Source organism: Primulina huaijiensis, chromosome 18 (genome assembly GCF_012295235.1).
Source record: "Primulina huaijiensis isolate GDHJ02 chromosome 18, ASM1229523v2, whole genome shotgun sequence".
NCBI lineage: Eukaryota > Viridiplantae > Streptophyta > Magnoliopsida > Lamiales > Gesneriaceae > Primulina > Primulina huaijiensis.
In genome coordinates this window covers 6,113,887-6,134,278 of record NC_133323.1, presented here as the reverse complement: position 1 = coordinate 6,134,278, position 20,392 = coordinate 6,113,887, and the positions used below count along the sequence as shown (strand labels likewise).

The 20,392-nt window shown below is 32.6% G+C and overlaps 2 protein-coding genes across 12 annotated transcripts; one reads left to right on the top strand and one right to left on the bottom strand.

Annotated features, from left to right (window-relative positions):
- Nucleotides 1-6,097: 6,097 nt before the first annotated feature.
- Nucleotides 6,098-6,622, top strand: LOC140964656 (RING-H2 finger protein ATL57). Its single transcript, XM_073424523.1, has one exon. The coding sequence runs from the start codon at nt 6,098-6,100 to the stop codon at nt 6,620-6,622; it is 525 nt and encodes a 174-aa protein (XP_073280624.1).
- Nucleotides 6,623-10,708: 4,086 nt separating this feature from the next.
- Nucleotides 10,709-17,210, bottom strand: LOC140965150 (uncharacterized). 11 transcript variants are annotated; one of them, XM_073425224.1, is made up of 9 exons: nt 15,247-15,481; nt 14,716-14,815; nt 13,889-14,628; nt 13,666-13,781; nt 12,665-13,477; nt 12,346-12,577; nt 11,721-11,928; nt 11,486-11,609; nt 10,709-11,233 (listed from the first exon to the last, which is right to left on the bottom strand). In XM_073425224.1, exons 2-9 carry the CDS (start codon nt 14,753-14,755, stop codon nt 11,116-11,118), a joined length of 2,391 nt encoding a protein of 796 aa, XP_073281325.1. In that variant the 5' UTR covers nt 14,756-14,815; nt 15,247-15,481; the 3' UTR covers nt 10,709-11,115. The 11 variants fall into 11 exon arrangements, with proteins under 11 accessions (XP_073281325.1, XP_073281326.1, XP_073281328.1 ...); XM_073425225.1 differs by having other exon boundaries at nt 15,345-15,472; XM_073425223.1 differs by having other exon boundaries at nt 10,710-11,233; nt 15,301-15,481.
- Nucleotides 17,211-20,392: the final 3,182 nt, after the last annotated feature.

Below are 20,392 nucleotides of genomic sequence, written 5' to 3'. Positions count from 1 at the left end.
AAATTTCAGTGTAATTTTTTTGAATGACATTAATATAAGATTATATCACTAATAATTGAAAAACAACATTTTTACAAGATAGAAAAGTCGAACTCCGAAATCTGAAAGTTGAAGGAACAAACATAAAGTTGGAAAATAAAAGTAGAACTAAAACTAGAAGTTTATAAATTGAAATTGAAATTTCAGACTGAAATTGCATAGATTTGCTCTGATTGAGTGTTGATTTATGCATTTTTTCTGCATTGTTTTCTTCCTTCTAAAATCTCGATTCATCACGTTAATCTCCCGATTCAATTCCTTAACTTTCTGGCTCTACTATCCCACATCCACACTAACAACAACATGAGCCGACAGTTTTCTACTAATTGTATGTAAACTATTTCGACATAATCTTGTTATCCATTTCTCCACTTAGTTATTCAAGTTAGTTCTCGAACTGCTGCAATATGGTTCTTGGAAGTTGACTAATTCTTTGCAGTTCATACAACTTTTTTGGAATTTTAACAATAATTTTTTGTTAGTCGTATTTTAGTATTTTGCGTGGTGAAGAATTTATAATAAGGGCAAATTTGTATTCACTCTCTGTTTCTATTCTCAACTTTCTCCTCACTCCCTCTTCCCTTATTTCTTTGTTTAAACTCCCTATTTTTCTAAAATTTTCAAAAACATCCTTAATTCTATGAATTTGGTACGTGAAATTGTTATACCTATCGAACATGTTCTTAAAGGCATATAGCTCCAAGACATACAGCTACGCAAGGTTTCCAGCCTATATATCATTCACAAATGATCGATTTTTTTTTTATTTTTATAAAAAGCACATCATGCTTCCGTATAATAAATTGAACAGTTTACATTTTCGACCAGAATGCCGCCGGGTTATATCCACCGAATTTTACAGACTGCTCCTCACAGTCCATCCACACAATCGCAACAGATGGTTTCTGACGCAGATTCCTTCAGCAGCACTTAGCACAACCCTGTTTCGTTTCCTACCTCAGGGTGTATGGTAAAAAGCTCAATTTGAAACTAATAGATGAGAGGGGCAAAAGCCTTGGTTCGTTTATTCAAATATACGAAATATTATTACATAGTAACCTCTTGTTGAGGAGGAAAAACTTGTTTAGCTACTTATAGTAGCCAAAATAAAAACACACATAANGGAGGAAAAACTTGTTTAGCTACTTATAGTAGCCAAAAAAAAAAACACACATAAATTTGAAAGAGAAAATATTACAATATTTGAAGAAAAACAAAGAGGTTGAGTGATGTCTTCATCTTCCTTCTGCCTTCTTATTTATAGAAGCCCCTATCGGATTTGTATTGCGGACTTCAAACTCTTGTTATAACTTGATGCCTTCCAGCTGTGGTTGGCCCTATCTGTTGAGTGGTTGGATGGTCCCTCCACTTTTCTTGATTTGTCTTCTTGTAGATCATTAATCTAGAAATAGCTTGTTCTTCAGCTTTTATCTCTTGGCATAAATAGTATATATGCGTTTGAATTATATCACCTAAAATCTCTTTTCCTGCTCTTTTTAGAAGTTGGTATATATCTTTAAGNCCTGAAATCTCTTTTCCTGCTCTTTTTAGAAGTTGGTATATATCTTTAAGATTTTCCAGCTTCTTTCTTATTGCCTTGATGCGTCTTTTAGAAACCTTCAGATATGTGAAATACATTTTCTTTAGGTTCCGACTTTTTTCTTGTGTATTTTTTACTGGTTCTCATTTGTTTTTTTATAGGTGAAATTGAGTCCCAATTTTCCTGTTCATTTAGTGGGTTATTCATATGCCCACTATCTCTTGTCGATGAATCTTTTACTTTTTCTATCCCCAAGGAAAGATGATTAGGTTCACATGTCCACTTATTTTTGTCGAGGAATCTTAAACTTTTGATGTCTCCAAGAAAAACGTGGATGTGGTCCTTCACCACTTGGTCCTGTTTCTGCAAGATGCTTCCTGTCTGATTGAGGTCTGAAGCCTTTGCCGAATTCTGGCTCCTTTTGGTTTGGACATTCTGGGCAGATCTGTTCTGACCATCTTCCCACATAAGCCATATTACAGAATTTTTGACGAGTTTCTTTACTCCCCAGCAGCTTGCTATTCTACAGAAGATTTCTTTTCTTTTCGAATAGATCTTCTGCAAAACTTGTGGTTTTTCCTGTTATTGTATTCAACATGAATGATCCGTTTACCTAATTATGATAAAACTTAAACGAAAACTTGACTTTGTCCATCTCAGTAAGACAGACACATAGACCTCATGCTCTTCTGGTGGAAATGTCGTCTTCAGTTATTGAAGCAACAAGGAGTGTTTCTTCTGACGGAGGATCCTTGATAAATTTCTGGACATTTGTATCTGGCCTCCTTAACTTGATGAAATGAAAGGCTTCGTGTGAGCTTTTTCCTGCTGGTTCGGGGGCTGTACTAAAAAAATATAACTCCAAAATATCTCCTCTGGACAAATAATCGTTATTCGCCCAAGTGTCATGAACAGATTCCTGAATCCATTTAGGTAGTCCTGTAATTTCTGGGAAGCTTGGAGATGTAGTATAAACTGAGGCAAGAGCCCCGAATTCATACCAAGCTTTGACCTCCTTTGGATATGAATTTGGTTTCATCCATACCCTTGGATATTTTTCTGAAACATCAACCCTGTTAGTAACTAGGTTAATGTCTATTCTTGTTTTAATTTCTCCCAGTTTTGTTGGTAAACCTGAAATGGAGAAATTGCAGTTTCATTAGTATCAACCTTAGATTTACCCTTGTCAGTATTAGGTCTAAAGTTGATCTTTCCTTCTTCAATCTCCGAGGTGAAGGGTTGACTTGAAGAATCGAGATAAGGATCTGGAGTCTCAATTTTTATTTCAGCCGATTCATCTGGAGATGATCTCGACTTAACACTTGTGATAGGGGTATTTTAATCCCCTGCTCCAGGTATAGAGTCATGTACTCGAAAACTCTCTATTTGGGAAACCAGTGGCTTCTCAATGCCTTGGAGTAGAGTCCTTGTATTACAGACCATAACTGTGTATACGCCTGTAAACATCCTGTGATTCGATCATAGACAATTCTCTTATCGACTTGTTGTAGCCTTCCCGCCCGCAACTTCTGCGTTTAAGACCAGCTTGTTAAGCTCGGTTTGAAGCATTTCAAGGTGTTCCCTCAAATGCCTTTGCATCTTGATGATGACATCGATATTACCATTGTCCATCTCTTGTTAAAAAATCTGCAAGAATATTTTCATGAGATTTAATTATCACAGTATCAAAATTATAATTCTGACATAGTGCTTGTCATCTTAATAATCTAGCCTTCTCAGATTTAGACTCAATTCTATTTCTTAAGAAGGCATTCACCTGTGTGTTATCAACTTTCAAAGCGAATTTCTTTACAAGTATATAATACTAGATCATCTTCATCTTGAGAGATAGCCATTTTTGGAAGATTTTTACAAATCTCTTTTAAATAGACAAGTTCTTCTGTGTGTTCTTTTGTCCATATAAATCTTGTATCTTTCTTTAATAATGGACTAAATATTTTCCCGTGTTTTGCTAGGTTTTTTATAAACATCTCAGCAAAATTAACAACTCCCAGAAAAATTTGAAGTTGTTTCTTTTCTTTTAACTCGTTTGGAAAATTTTGCATCTTTTCTACTATATGATCTTGCAAAATTATTCCAGACTCATCGATTTCTATTCCTAGAAATTCAATTTGTCTTGTAGCAATGACTGCTTTCTTTTCTGATAGAACCAGTCCTTCTTTTTTACAAATGTCAGAGAAAATCTCTAGATGTTTAATATGTTATTCCATATTTTTAGATGTGATCAACACATCGTCAATATAGACAAACATAAATTTGAAATAATCTTTAAATAGATTATCCATTTTCTTCTGAAATATCTGTGGTGAATTAGCCAATCTCATTTGTAATACCTCCCAGATATAGTGTCCTTGTGGTGTGGAGAAAGTTGTAAATTTCTTGCTTTCTTCCTGCATCCGAATCTGATAAAAACCAGACTTACAATCAAACTTAGAGAATATCTTTGCATTGCATATGAAAATGATTAGATGTTCTCTGCTAGGTATAAAATACTCATCAAACTCCAGAATATTATTAATCTCTTGATAATTAATAACCGGTCTGGGTTTGTTCTTTTTTATTTCACCATAATTTCTTACAAGAAATCATGGGCTACTGTATGGTGAAATTCCTACTTTGATCAAAACAAGGTCCAAATGTTCCTTGATTATAATCTGCATATCCCTTTTATCAATTATGTTCATTGGGATAGGTTTGCAACAGACAAATTCATACTTTGTGCCTTCCTTAATTTTAAGACAAGCTTTGAGTTGATTTTTGTCCCACCATGTCAAGGGATCTTCATTGTAATTTTCTTTTATCCTTTTATTGACATCTTCTAAGGATACCTTAGATTCAAACTCTACCTCATTCTTATGTAGAGCTATCTTAAAGCATTCTATTTCTTTTGGTTGGAGTTCTTTATCTGCTCTTAGTTGGAACATTGTTTCTCCAAACCGTCTAGAATACTTCATTTTTGGGTTCAGAAGTTTTCCTTCATCACCACAAGCAATTTTCACTGATCCCATAAGACTCATTTCCAAAAGTTTAATGAATCATTCTCTATTGAGATCAAGTGTTCTTGCAGCAATTCTCATAGCAGATGCCCAATCATCTATGAGATCTCTGTTTTTTAAATCTAATACATCTAGGTTAAGCATAACCCCATAAAGATGTATAGGTTTTAAAACAGATTTCCCATAAGGTGTTTGGTGCAAAGGAATTTGATTCTTCCTTAACCTTATTCCCGTTGGTTGTGCTTCTCCACCAGTATAAAAGTCTGGCTGAGATTCTCTCATATTTATATTCTGATATCCTACACTTTCTCTTAGTGGTTCCTGTGTAGATGACTAGATTGTGGTAGGTTGTTCACCCCCAGTCGTATTCATTTTCAGATCTACAACCTTGAGATTTGCAAAAGATTCTGCAAGCTCTTGTAGATCCTGTAGACCAATCATTTCTAAAGTTGTCATCATATTAATTTCTTTTCTGAGACTGTTTTCATTAGATTGATAATCTTTTCTTATTCAGTTAAAGGTTTTGTCATCACCTTGGCCTTCCCTCTTTGATATAATAAGGGCTCAGTACTAAAGGATGGTGGTAACCTTCCTTCTGAAGTCCTCTCACTAGAACTTGGCTGTTATTCTAGGTTCTGAATTCTTGTTCGAATATCCTTTAATATTCCAAAAATTTCTTCCTAATTTTCAAAGATTTTCTCCACATTTTGTTGTACATAATATAATATATTGTCATAATTATGTACCGTCTTTTGAATTTCTCTAAGATCTCCGGAGAGTTTAGAGGAATCCGGTACTATTTCTAGGATGTTATTATTTTGAATCATAAGTTTACCTTAAGAATCTGATAAGTTCTTTTTTGATATCTAACCTTGGTTAGATCTTCTTGTTGCCAGTATTCCAAATTTTTGGAATAGTTTCTGTAAAGAATTAATCTCGAACCTGGATTCGGATTCATGTTAATTGAGAAAATTCTCCTCCTCAAACATTTAATTACTTAATAATAATAAATTTGTATGTTTGAAATAATTTTACTTCGGCTCTGATACCATTTATCCGAGGAAAATCAATCATTTAATATATAAAGATATTTTTGTCAATTTTAAACTCTTTAGGGAGTTTGGGCAAAATTTTTGAGGTATAAAGGGTTAAAGATAAAATAGAGTTTGGATTTGGAGATTTAAAACCAATTTTCCAATATTAAAGATTATCTCAAACTTGAATTTTACGTACAGATAGACACTATAAGCTACCAATCATATCAGTATTTTATTTTAAATAAATGCGCCGATTGTCAAATCCACGGATTATCCATACAATTATATATAATAAAATAATATATATATATATATATATATCAACTGCTCAAGCCCCACCTGTGCCAACCAAGTCTCAATCCGCAGAATGTGGATAATTAATCTCAACTTGTGCATCCCGCGGACTCAATTGGAAGTGTGGAAGCCTTCCTAGTTCCCCCTCACTTTTGTCGAAACATCCCAATATGTTCACCGCCGTAACTCCCGTCAGAAAACTGCTGCAAGCGGCCACTCCGGACCAATCAACCACCGTCTTCATGATCGAGAACGCCACCACAACCGCCGTGGCAGAACCCTCTAGATCTCTAGACTCATCCATGACTCTGGCCATCGTCATCGTTCTCACTTTCTTCGTCTTCATGGGGCTTTTTTCGGTGTACAGCCGATGTTTCTCCGACAACTCTCCTTCTCCTTCCTCCACTGCCACCGCCTCTTCCGCACACAGAAATCATCAAGACTCGTCGATCGGGTTGGACCCCTCCACCGTGAAGTCCCTCCCACTCTTGCCCTATGACGCGGCGGCGACTCTGCAGCTGCGGGAGGAATGCCCGATTTGCTTGAGCGAGTTTCGGGGGACAGAGAGTGTGAAGATGATCCCCAACTGTGGCCACGTGTTCCACCCTGGGTGCATTGACACGTGGCTGGAGTCACAGGTGAGCTGTCCCTTGTGTCGGTCGACGCGGCTGTATAAGGTGGCGGATGAAGTTTGATTATTTAGATTGAGTTCATGCTATATAGTATTCACCCTAATTTATCCTGTGAGTCTTATCTTATATCGAGAATCGATTATTTTATTATATTTTGATTATAAAATAAAAAAATAGTGATTAATCTCACATATTTTTAAGTCAGATTAGACGATCGTTATACAAAACAAACATCGAAAATAGATATTTTAGTGTAGCATAGATTAATCGTGTAATCATCTGTTATTTGGTATGATTAGTTCTATGTTGGAGCGAGATTATTAGCTTTAGTAATTCATAAAAATTTTTGTGAGACGGTCTCACATCTCAATTTCGTGGGTCAAATATTTTATTTGGATTATGAAAAATTATTACTTTTTATACTGAGAGTATAATTTTATTGTGAATATAAGTACAAATAACCCGTCTCACATATAAAAATTCGTGAGATCGTCTCACAAGATATTTATTCTTAGTAATTTATCGTCACTCTACACAAACACTACAAGAAAATCAACATACAATCACACTCAGAAGACAACGGTTTTATCAGAAACCGTTGTCTTTTTTCTTTTTAACAACGGTTTTCGTTAAAATCGTTGTCTTTCTGAATTTTTTTTTGCCAAAAGACAATACAACAACGGTTTTAAACCGTTGTCTATTATCGTGTTTTTTAGGATATACGACAACGGTTTTAGAAAACCGTTGTCAATTAGCGTGTTTTTTTGACAAACAACAACGTTTCATTAAAACTGTTGCTTTATTTAGCGACGGTTTTGATAAATCCGTCGCTACATTTCGCGACGGATGTAAAAATCGTCGCTATTTTTAATTAGCGACGGTTTTGACTACAACTGTCGCTAAATATAGCGACAGTTTAATTTCTGTCGCTATATTTAGCGATGGTTTCAAGTAAATCCGTCGTGTTTTTAACAATAGCGACAGTTTTATAAAACCGTCGCTAAATATAGAGACGGATTACCACAACCGTCGCTGAATTTAGCGACTGTTTTTAAATACCACCGTCGCTATTTTAAATGTACGACGGTTTATTGAAAACGACGGTTTAACGAAAAAACCGTCGCAATTTGTCTATAAATATCAGTATTTTCGTTCCATTTTCATTCACACCACATCACAACACTTAAAATTTTTTCTCTCTTACAATATTTTAATTTCGATTTAGGATAAATATTTTTGTTTTATTTTTTGATAAATTTTTTTGTGTTAAATAAGTTCACGAATAATGTTAGGATTGTGGAATTGTAATTTATTGTCATTTTTTTAGATTTGTTAAATTATTAAAAGTAATTTTTTTTATTTTACTGAAAACATTAGCGACGGAAATTATGAATTAGCCGTCGCTAATTAGCGACGGACTTTATGAATAAACGGTCGCTAACTTTAGCGAAAGTGACGGTTGTTGACATGATTTCCGTCGCCAATGCAAATTTTATTTGCGACGGGTTTTCAATAACCATCGCAAATGTTGCTACAACAACGGTTTTTAACCGTTGTCTTTGAGCGTACTCTTTAACCACAGGAGCTTTAACAACAGTTTTAAAATGGATACGAAAACGGTTTTTAACCGTTATCTTATGTCATTTTTCTTGTAGTGAAACTCCATGTTTTTGGCATAATTTAGGTCCGTCGTCGAACCAACTGAATAAAAAAAAGTTTTTGTCAACAATGCAATGTAGGTATTATTTTGTGTGTGTATTCTTAATTAATTTCAGAGAAGAGAGCAAGAAAGAAATTTTCTATATAAGATGAATATTATCGTTACGTTTTATAAATATTCAAAAATTCATATGAAATTGTTTCATGAATCAATTTTGTAAGATAAATCTAACTCGATTTGATATATTAAATTTTTTTAATTTTATTATAGATATGAATCGGATCGACTCGTTTTATGAATATCATCTCGCAAAAAACTTACTATTTGAAATATAAATATAGATGTGATAGATATATATCTTGATCTTAAATATTTAACAATATTAAGATTCTATATCGGCATGTGTTTTTTTTTAAATAACTTCTTGTGAGGATCACGATTCATGATTAATACTTTTTTAAGGTTAATTAATAACACTGCATTAATTCGAATGTAGACAATATTTTGTTACAATATCATTAAACCAAACTGAAAAAATACCACTTAGCCACTTTATATTAAGTGAATCGTTCTTCTTTTAATGTGAATCTCATTAAATTTTTTAAAAAAAATTTAGCCGAAGGTGAATAAACTTTTCATAAGAAAGTATCATTTTTTGTTCTCACATGCATTTGTTTTGTCTAGTACATTTATTTTTAATTAAAGAAATTTTGGAATTATTATTATTATTATTTTTTTATCGGGATTTGGATTTGAAAATTTTGCAGAAAAGTTGAGAATTAATTATATTAAATGTATATAAAATACTATAATTGTACGTTAAATGTCCATTGATTGCTAATCGCGCACTACCAAAAAAAACATATAAATTCTCTTTTGTGAAAGTAATTTCACATATCTTTATTCGTAAGATTGATGAATTCAGCTATATTTATAATGAAAAATAATATTTTTTATGAGTGATCCAAATATAATATTTATCTAACAAAATTGATGTATAAAATCGTTTCATATGAATTTTTGTGATACATACATGTTATAGAAATTTGATAGATTTAGATCCTCTATTGTGTTGAAAATACAGTACGAAGTGATGTGCATTTTTTACACGAGATGATCACATGATCATCTTGTAGATATCACACCATATGACATAAATTTAAAAAGTTGTCAGATTAAACGAGAGGATCATGTAATTGCTGTGTTTTTAACATAGTAGAGGATCCAAATCCAAATTTGATACTATTAGTTACTATCAGAATAATTTAAGTATGCTGTACTGATATTGACAAGATATTTTACGTTAATTTTGCCGCTTAAACTAAATATATTCAACAATTAGGAAGCTTGTTGAAATACGCAAATATATTTTAAAATATCCTCAACAATAATGATATGAGGCTACACAATATTTTATTTGTGAAATGGATGGATTTGATCTTGAAAATAGCTTAAATTTACATTCATTTATCTCTCTCCTTTTATAGAGAAACTTGGGTCTTCCAACTCTCGTAAAAGGAAAAAAAAACATCACCCTCGGGTTATGATAAGAAGAAAAAGAAACGATTTTTTTTAAATAAAAAAATGTTGTCATCACTTATTAGTTGTGTGCCTCTTCAAGCATGTCAATGGACAGTTGACATAATTTCCTGGATTTGATTGGGAGATTATAATTCAGTTAAATAATTTAAATTTTGGATTTTAAGTAACATTAATAAAAAAAATTGCGTGACAGACTCGTGAGTTAATTTCATGAGACGGATTTTCAACCCGACTAAACTCATAAAAATATATTACTTTTTGTACCTAAAATATAGTTTCATAGATACAAATATGTGAAACTGTATCACAAAATACATACTCAACAAATATATATTTGATCTATTTGGTATGTAGCTAGTACAATCAATTATTAATATAGTAGGTGAAATTTTTCAAAAATTTCATTTCCAATGCACGGATTTGAGTCTAGTTGAGATGAGAGATTTGTTAGAACATTTTTTCATAATTTATTTTGTTGACAACGAACAATGTTACTACTGTGAAAATTACGGGGTAAGATTGAAAATACACGCAACTTTTCGCAAGGGATAAGACAACTTTTTGGAAACAACACATTGTTTCATTATTCGTTTTCATGAAATGGTGCACTATTTTATGAAGAGTCACGTCCGTTCTGCATCAATGTTTCATTTCTATATATATGTCATCATTAGTTCAAGAAATTTATTCAAATTCTGATTTGATTTAGTCACCTACAAATACAGAATTATTTCATTGTATCCTGAGATAAATTTTTCACATCCTGTAACTAAAGTGAGGGAGAAAACATTTCTTAAAAGAAAGCGTTACAAACGTGCCTTAGAATTCATTCACACACTATCCAAATTTCGAAATAATCTCCCAACAAGATTTGCAAACATTAATCATATTCGATGTTTGATCGTTTGGCAAATTCGAACAAAAATCCTGAATTAATATTACATATCCCTTCAACAAACTGCGTAAAACATAATTATTGCGGGAAAATTGCAAGAAAACACATCCATCATCACTTTAACAAATAAATACTTCCAAGTTCAAAGTTTCAAAACAAAGCAAGTTCATGTCAATATCAATTATTCAAAGGACCAAAACTGCATAAATCATGCATCTCCATTAACAAGTTGCAACTCTAAGTTGTCGTTCGTAAACGCATAAGCCATCATTTAAATGCCGATGACTTTCTTGTCAGATATATCAGTTACTTGGTTGCCGTCGCATTTTTACGCCAATGATTCAAGCTCAGTAGTGCGAAGAAACTCAAGGAACTTTTTTGCAGCTGGTGTAAGTTATTGAACAAGAGAAAGATCGTGCAGCAACCTCCATGTCTTCTCCTATTTCCACGTGTTTTATTTCACTGGATGAAATCAGCTCGAACGGCCTCAACTACGGGAGCTTGACATATTGGACACTTTCCCATTTTCTGGACCAAATTCTCTGCGCATCTTGAACAAAGGCACATGTGCCCACACCTTTTTCGAATGAAAGAAAGGGATCATTATGATATTTAAGAAGATGAATATGATCATGTGCTTCATTTCATATTGTCAAGATAAGAATTGGACTATGGATACGACTGAAGATTTTCGTTTCTTTGCAATTATTTCAAAAATCTGATGAAGCATTTATATAGAAGCAATTTACCATAGTTTATTGCCTGTTCCAAAATATAAACGTATGTTTGTAATATAATTACTGATGAGGAGCATATTTTCTTTACTTACCTGTACAACAATGAACTGATTTTGGTAACACGGCATAGGCAGCAAATTCCTCTCTTTATGAGATTCCATTGAGACTCCTCGTTAAAAAAGTCGTACTCCGTTGAGTCTGCATTCGATGGTAAAACTAGAAAAGATGCAGAATGAGAAAAGTGACAATCCATTAAATTTGATGCATGAAATGGGATACAAAAGAGAGAATCATGACGGTCCACAAACTAGAGATTTGGGGACTAACCTGTGGAAACGAAAGACCTATTTGATATAGAGGAAACATCTTGGCGTATGAAACATTGAATCTCTATTTGCATGTCCATGCATGCTTCTAGCATGCTTTGCATGTTGTTCATCCTCTGTTGAAGCATAGCTATGTCATTTCTCAATTCATTTACAACCTCCGAATTGGCCATTTCGTTTCTCAACTCATTTTCGACCTCCCAATTGTCCTACAGGCACAAGGAAAACACATGTTGATGAGTTGAAAATAAAAATGCCGTTAAAATGTTAGAAATAGAGTGAAGAGAGAATGCAACGCATTAGATTCATGTGGTTTGGCCAGAAACCATGTACATTCGTAACGCCGGTTTGAAGGTTAAAACTCTTATTACTTTCTCCTAATTTAGAAAAAGATTTGTCATCTCTTGAAATATGTGAAGATATCATGATTCATCTATAAGAAAACTTCCTTATAATCAAATCACAGCCAACTCATATCATAAATTTATGATAATATGATAATGTTATAGCTGATTCAAAAATTTAACCATCCATTTCTGACACTGGCCGAAAGAAAGGAAGTTGGGTTTCTGATTAAAAGATAAACTCAACAGATACAGCACTTAATCCAAGAATGTTGAGCTTACGGTTCCCAAGCTCTGATTTGAGCCATGTGTCCAATTTCCAATGTGCAAATCATTATTTGAATTTTGATCACCGATTTGTTGTGCTGGTTCTTGCTTAATAAAGACAGAAGAAGATGATGGATTGCCCAGTTCCCAATCATTAGATACATGACTTAGCCTTTGGGCATGGGATTGTAGGACACGGTTTAAGCTCTCTCGAAAATCACTTCCAAGAAGACCTGAGACACGTCTCCTGAAAAGCAGAAAAGGGAAGTTAAAAAGGTTTCAATAAAGTAAACAGCCTAACTCAAGAAATCAGAGTGAAATTTGAATACATTACCTGCTAAAAAGTTCCCTAAGTTCCTTCCTGTGGATATTATCATCCTCATGAAAATAAAACCCATCAATTCCTTCGATGGATGCTCTGATCTCATTGGAAGGCATATCGAACGAGATATCAGCACCAACTTGCAAATCGTGACCTACCCGATTTTCACGTGATTCTTGCATTTGTTCTTGCTCTACAAAATTATTATGTGGTGTTTGTCGAAACCACGGATCAGCAGAATCTTCCAGAAAACTTATGACGCCATATTCTTGGACCACTTCCTGAAGTGATGAAGCACCTTGATAATCAATTTCTGCACTTCCATTTTGTCCCAAGTTAGCGGTATAATTAATGGATTCATATATTTCACTCCTCCCACTTCTAAGTTCATCTTCATGAAAAACTTCAGTAAATTCACTTTGGTTAATATCCTCATTTTCTAATGACGGTCCTTCATTGCAAGTGATACGGTTTGATTTACCATACCTAATATGAACACACTCAATGTCAGACCCTATTGCTCGCTCACATTCCAAAACCCGATCCTGTTGGCTATCAACCCTGGAAATGCTACCTTCTCGAATGTTTCTCCTACTGGTCAAAACAGGCAGATCTACTTCAGATGCTTGTACCTCAGAATCCCAATGACTCTGGTTACTACCTAATGCACTTTCCTGGTGTGATGCTGGAAAAATCTCAGTGACCTCCCCTTCCTTACATATCGACTCGGATTGAGAATTACTTTTATCAGCTAAAGTGTGATCTGTTGCAACACTGTTTGCTGAGGGGTGAGAAGAATTGTCCAATTTGGAGAGAAATCCCTCCCTTGACAAAAAGTAGGAAGTTGTTAGTTTAAGTAGAATAATGAGTACATCAAAAAATTAAGCTGATACATAATTCTTTTAACACTTAAAGAGTCATGCAAAGACCATATTATTTACACCACCAGCAAAGACCATGAATGTAACTAATTTCCAAGAATTGATGATTGCTGAATCTATCTGTATCATTACCTCAAATCAGAAACTGTACTTTGCCTAAGCAATCCCAGTTCTGTTGCGACCGAGCAAGATGGTTTCTCGTTTGGGATTAATCTTTTGTTCTGTAGGAACCTACCTCTAAGCAATGCCTGGATAAGAATATGAGATTCGTCAAAGTGAGATTATTGTTGTTTCTGGTGACAGCTAGGTAAAAGTAATCACAACACAGAAACGTTTATCTTCACAAAATGACTACCTGAATACGATTACGATGAGCAAAACCTGACACTGATTTCTGCTCCAACATTCTTAAAAGTTCCCTTTCCCTTTCGCTCCGAGCTCTAAGAAGAAGATCAATAAGAGTTTGTCTACCACATAATCTCCTAATAGACCTCTGTGTGCTGCCCATCTCAGGATTAATCACCAACCCTTCTCGCACCTGCTCGATTTGAGAACCAACTTCAGATGATCCATCTCTAGGGGAGCCACAGCTACTCGGCTCGACATTCGTCTGCACCCATTCTCTTATGATTCTCACCCTTCGACACTCATTCTCCCCAAGATATTGTGGCCCTGAGTTCTTCCCTATACGTAGTATGTTAGGTGAATGGCTCTTAGCACTGCTATTCATCCACGAACGAAAAATTAGTCTAACTTTTTCTCGTGCAGTGTCTCCCAAGTCACTAGATTGTTCTGATATGACACAAATATGATCCTCATGCTCCATCTTCGAACCATTTATGGCTCGGTTCTGATTCTCATCGGCATCTTCGGATATATCATCCCCACTATCACGCCCTTGTCCGATCGATGTTGTGGTACTTAAGCAGTCAGAATCAGAACCATTGCTTTTCCGTGGTATAGACTTAAGAGAATGGCTCACCACGTCCACATCCTCACCCTCAATCTCCCGCCACATCTGCCAGAGAGAAGATGCCTGCGCGCCAGGCCTAATAATTTGATCATTCCACCGTCTTGAAACTCGAGACTCTGCCTCTTCGAAGAAAGGAACAAAAGTTGATACAGTGTGCAATCCAGCAACAGTCATATTGCAAATTTTAAAAAATGAGTCAGAATCTCAACCATCGGCAGTGAAAGTTGACATCTCACCGCTGATGATCATTGCTCAGTAATTTATCAAACCATAACAATAGCACCAAGATTCACACACAACAATCAGAGTCTGCAAAAAGTATTCAATTGACATTGTTATGCTTGATATTCAAGAATAAAGTTCAAGTTTTTCGTTTTTAAAACAGAAAAAAAAAATGATAATTCGCCTTTACCAACAGAGAAACTTAAAGCCTTAAAGCTACGAACACAATTTTTTTTCTCAAAATTAGAAAAACAGTGACTTGCGAATCCATCCAGTCTCTGACAAATGACATCTCACCTTAAAAGAAAGATAAAGAAATGCAGCATCCAATATTCTAATAGCTCGTTTTTTTCTTTTTCAAACCCATAACAACACACCCAAATTCATTAAAGACAAACAAAAGATCAAACCCAACCCATTTCAAGCAAAAATCTTCAGTTCAAGAAAATCCCACCAAATACATTCCAAAAGTCGGAGAAACACATAAAATAAACGCAAAAAAGGACATAAACCCTCACCAATCAACTTAAGAAACATTCAACACAAACAATAAACAGAATCAAGAACATCACCATCTTCCTTTTAATACTTCCCATGGAAGAAAAAGCAATAACACCTTTTTCTACAAATAAAATGCAGCCAAGTTCTTCACTTATACTCCCAATGTAACAATGTTTAACAGAGAGAGATTACGTTATGGCGCCTTCGGATTTTATTAAAATCTCGGAAATTTTTGTGTACCTCTAACGTCTATTTTCTGTGAAATTACAAATGAACAATCTACTATTATATTTTCGGAGAAAAAAAAAATCAATTTTAGTCATATATTTATTAACTTGATTGATTGATATTTTTAATTTTATATATTTAGTTAAATCAATTATAATCTTATAATTACGTTGTTTTGATTAATAATAAAATTGATCATATCTCACCTAAATTTAGTTTCTTGGGTTATAAATAAGTTTTCTTATTGTAGATGATCGTTGTTATCAAATTAGAAATAAGAATTTTGCTTCATTTTCTTGTTTATTACTAAATTTATAATATTCTTCATGAATAAATCAATTTGATTATACAGAGAGAGAATTATTTTTGTAATCTAAATTAAAGTGATTTTAATTTTTGTAATATTATTAGTAATTAAGTGTTAAAGAAATTCGCTTTAAAAAAAAAGTATTAACGAAACTGTAGTTTTGTTTTTGTCAATAGATTAATGAATCAGGTCGGACACATTTTAATTACGGTCACTGCTTCTATTTTTATCAAGCGGGGTGGGTTTGCTCCCACCAGCATTGATTTTGATATAAGTAGATCACTGGTAAGACGGTCTCACAAATTTTTATTAATGAGACGAGACAATCATGTTCATATTTACAATTAAAAAGTAATATTTTTTCGGTATAAATAGTAATAAATTTTCATGAGTTATCCGAATTAAAGATATATATCACAAAATTGAGCAATGAAATCGTCTTACGAGATTTTTTTCGTTGAGGATTGAGTCCAATTAGTAACATTATTATTATTTTAAAAAAAAAGCAGCATAAATGACAATAATTCAAACCAACTAATTTGTAGCGGAACCTCTATAATTTATATACACGCATGCAAGCTAGTGAGACGCATATATATATGGCGTGTTCTTAACACTTTTTAATATTCGTGAGATATGTCTATCATATTTATAATTATAATAAAAAATAATAATTTTGATATAAAAATATTATTTTAAACAAACGATTTTAAAATATTGTCTTAAAGAATAGAAAATAAATAAGAGCATTGTGATATACTCGTCGTACAATTAATGTTCATACTATACAACAATCTGTTTTCTCCTTCAATAAGTTAGTCGATAGAATTAACATTTTTTAAATTATTATTAAGAAGTTAGTCTATGCTACATCTGAAGTAAAATAAAATTATTTATGTTTTAATATGAGATGATCAATTGAACATGTTATATAAAAACATAGAGAGAATATTACTCCTAATGTAACAAAATAACTCATTATTAAGATGAATATATTACCATTTTGAAAATCTAACATCCTTCACGATATTCATAAAACTATAAAATGAAATTATACTTTGTAGATTATTTATTGAGTTGAATATTTGAAATTATATTTTATTGATTTAAATATTTTACACAAATATTCAGTGAATGAACCAACAATATAGATTCATAGACCACATTTTTTTATTTAATTGGTAAAATATAAGACAAAAACTTGTGTGAGACGGTCTCACGGGTCGTATTTTGTGAGACGAATCTCTTATTTGGGTCATCCATAAAAAATATTATTTTTTATGCTAAGAGTATTATTTTTTATTGTGAATATCGGTATGTTGAACGATCTCACAGATAAAGATTCGTGAGACCGTCTCATAAGAGATATACTCAAAATATAATTACTATAAAATAAATTATGAAAACACCTATAAATGGATGACCTTACCAACCAAGGATAGACATGGCGGATTCATTGGACAAAGACATCATATTTTTTTAGGCAAAAATTTGTGTGAGACAGTCTCACAGATCGTATTTTGTGAGACGTATATCTTATTTGAGTCCAAGAAAAAATATTACTTTTTATGCTAAGAGTATTACTTTTTATTGTAAATATCGGTAGGGTTGACCAGTCTCACAGATAAAGATTCGTGAGACCGTCTCACAAGAGAACTACTCATTTTTTTTATCTCACGTCTTCTAAAAAATTTCCCATAACTGTGGCAAATATAGGACCCCCAATATATAGAAAAAATGTTAAATAATATTTTTTTCCCCTAAAATTATGATTAAAAGTTTAAATAAAAGCCAACTCTTATATGAAGAAAGAAGTTTGTCACGGGTTATTTAAATATTTAATCCCGATCAAATATTATTTTTTTGTCTATTGACCTTCATGATTCTTTATAGCTAACAACCTCTTCGTTTAAAAAAAAATTTTAATTCTGGACATAGAGTAATGTTTAAAATTTAATAAATCATATAATTACATAGTAGGACTATATTTAAAAAAGACAAGAATGTCATTTTTTAAAGTTTAAATTTATAGAGAATCGTCCATCAAATTTTGAGAAAGTCTCCATTAAAAAAAATTTACTGCCGTTATTTTTTTTAGTTCTGTTGTTATTTGTTTAGTTGAAATTTTTTGTATCGATAATTTACAAACACATCAATCAAATCATTAATTATTTATCTTATATCAGTCAAAAAATTTAATTTAAAGTTACAATATCACCTTTCATTTTTATCTTTTATTTATATTTATTAATTATTAAAAACGACAAAATTATAAATTACCATTTTATCTCTTAAGTAATCAAACCAAACATACTATTATTTATTAAATATTATTTCACTTCCTATTCAATATTTTAATAATCATAATATTATTTTTCTTGTCCAATCCGTGAGTCATATAAAAAAAAAATCCAACTATATTTAAATATCACTTATGCTTTACTCCATGTTTATGAAAGATAACAAATAAATTATATCTTCTTTCAAGAGAGATATATGCAATATTTCAATATATATAGTTGGATTTTTTTTATAAGTCATATAAAAAAAAACCTCCACAAAGAAGAAAATAAAATTTACTTTACAGGAATTACTGGCAAAAGAAGTTAGTTTCCACATGGCCATTTCCTCTTTTTGCATGAATTCTCGTCAACTGCTCCACTTTATCTAACAAGACAAGATACTAAACTCTTTAATTCTACTCATAGATTATCAAAAGTTCCTAAAGTCGACGGAAGTAGGAATTCTATAAAATCAACATCTCCCGACATAACTTTTCATCAGTTTCAAAATGCTATATTATTATCCTAAAAAAATGCTATATTATTTTAAGGAGTTGCTAAATAACTAGAATCTAGAAAGTTAGGACCAACTTTTCTAGTAATTTTCAGAGTAAACGTTAAGTTTGTTCAAGTAATATAATATTCACAAAAAATTTTGTGAAACGGTCTCATGAGTCAATTTTATGATACATATATACTATTTAGGTCATCCATGAAAAAATATGACTTGTTATTGTAAATATGAGTATGACTTAGTCATCTCAAAAAATACCTACTAATATAGCAGCATACATGTATTGACTAGCCCATTCAATAATCTGTATGTATTGATTACATGACCCTAAGAAGAATACGAAGAGGTGTTCTTCTTGGATTTAGTTTTTTTATCTCTATATATAAAAAAAAGAAAAATAAATAAAAAAACCAGATTCATTCATTTACCATTTTTGTACTGATTCGACTTTGAGAGATTATGGACATGGACGTCTTTTCAAGGGCAAAGGTGGGTTCTATCCCACCAGTTTTTTTTCCTCAGCCCAGCTACTATATTTGACTTTTGAGTAGCTTATCAACATCAAACAAAACCAAGCCTTATAAATGCGGGTGGATACGGTACGGTATACCGTACTGAACTATGGTACCGTATACCATACAGTAAATATCGGTATGGAATTTTTTCATACCGATATCGATATCGGAAATTCGGTATCGAATTTTCGATATGAAAAAGTTCATACCGGACACCGTACCGACACCGAAACAGTACTGAACTATGGTACCGTATACCATACAATAAATATCGACATGGAATATTTTCATACCGATATCAATATCGGAAATTCGGTATCGAAGTTTCGATATGAAAAAGTTCATACCGGATACCGTACCGACACCGAAAAAATGTGGGTATACGGTATACCGACATTTTTTCGGTATACCGAACTTAAATTTTAAAAAAAAAAATTATTTTCGGTATTTCGGTATATACCAAAATATCGAAAAAAAATATTTACTTACCGATACCGATACTGAAAATTTCGTGTATATTGATTTTTTCGGTATTTTTTCGGTACGGTATTTCGATATTTCGATATTTCGGTATATTTTCTCAGCCCTACTTATAAATTATGAAACAAAATACGAAGGCTAAATATAAACCAAATAGTAGGTATTTTCTAATATAGTTTCATATATCTTTTATGTGTTAGACGAGTCATCATTGTTCATATTTAAAATAATAAGTAATATTTTTTTGCATAAAAATTACGAGTGTCTCAAATAGGATATATGTGTCATAAAATTGATTTATGAAACCGTCTCACAAAAGTTTTTGTATAAACCAAATCCTTAAAAATTGAGATGGGTCAACCATGCTCTCATATTTACAATAAAAAGTAATATTTTTGACATAAAAATTAATATTTATTTATGTGTGACCCAAATAGAAGATCCGTTTAACAAAATTGATCAAAGTGATCATCTCACATGAGTTTTTCCGCACAATTTAACATACAGTTTCTTTTCTCACTCCTTGATAACAAAGTAGTGATTTTCTCTAGGACCAACCCTATCTCAGAGATTGCCAATCTCGACCATAATACAGAACCCAACTCCAACAATTGAGCGTACTGGTCGAAAATAAAAGATCTGTCCACTGAATCTGTGCGTATTCAAACCAAACATTCAAGATTTCAAAAACTTTTCGATCCTAACAAAAAATTTTTTTTGAAGTGTTTAAAACCTAAAACATTTAACATACTCTAATATTATTCAGTGGATCACGATTGTTCCAAGATATTAATTAGCTATTCATAATCATAAATAATCACCTAAATGACGGTACTA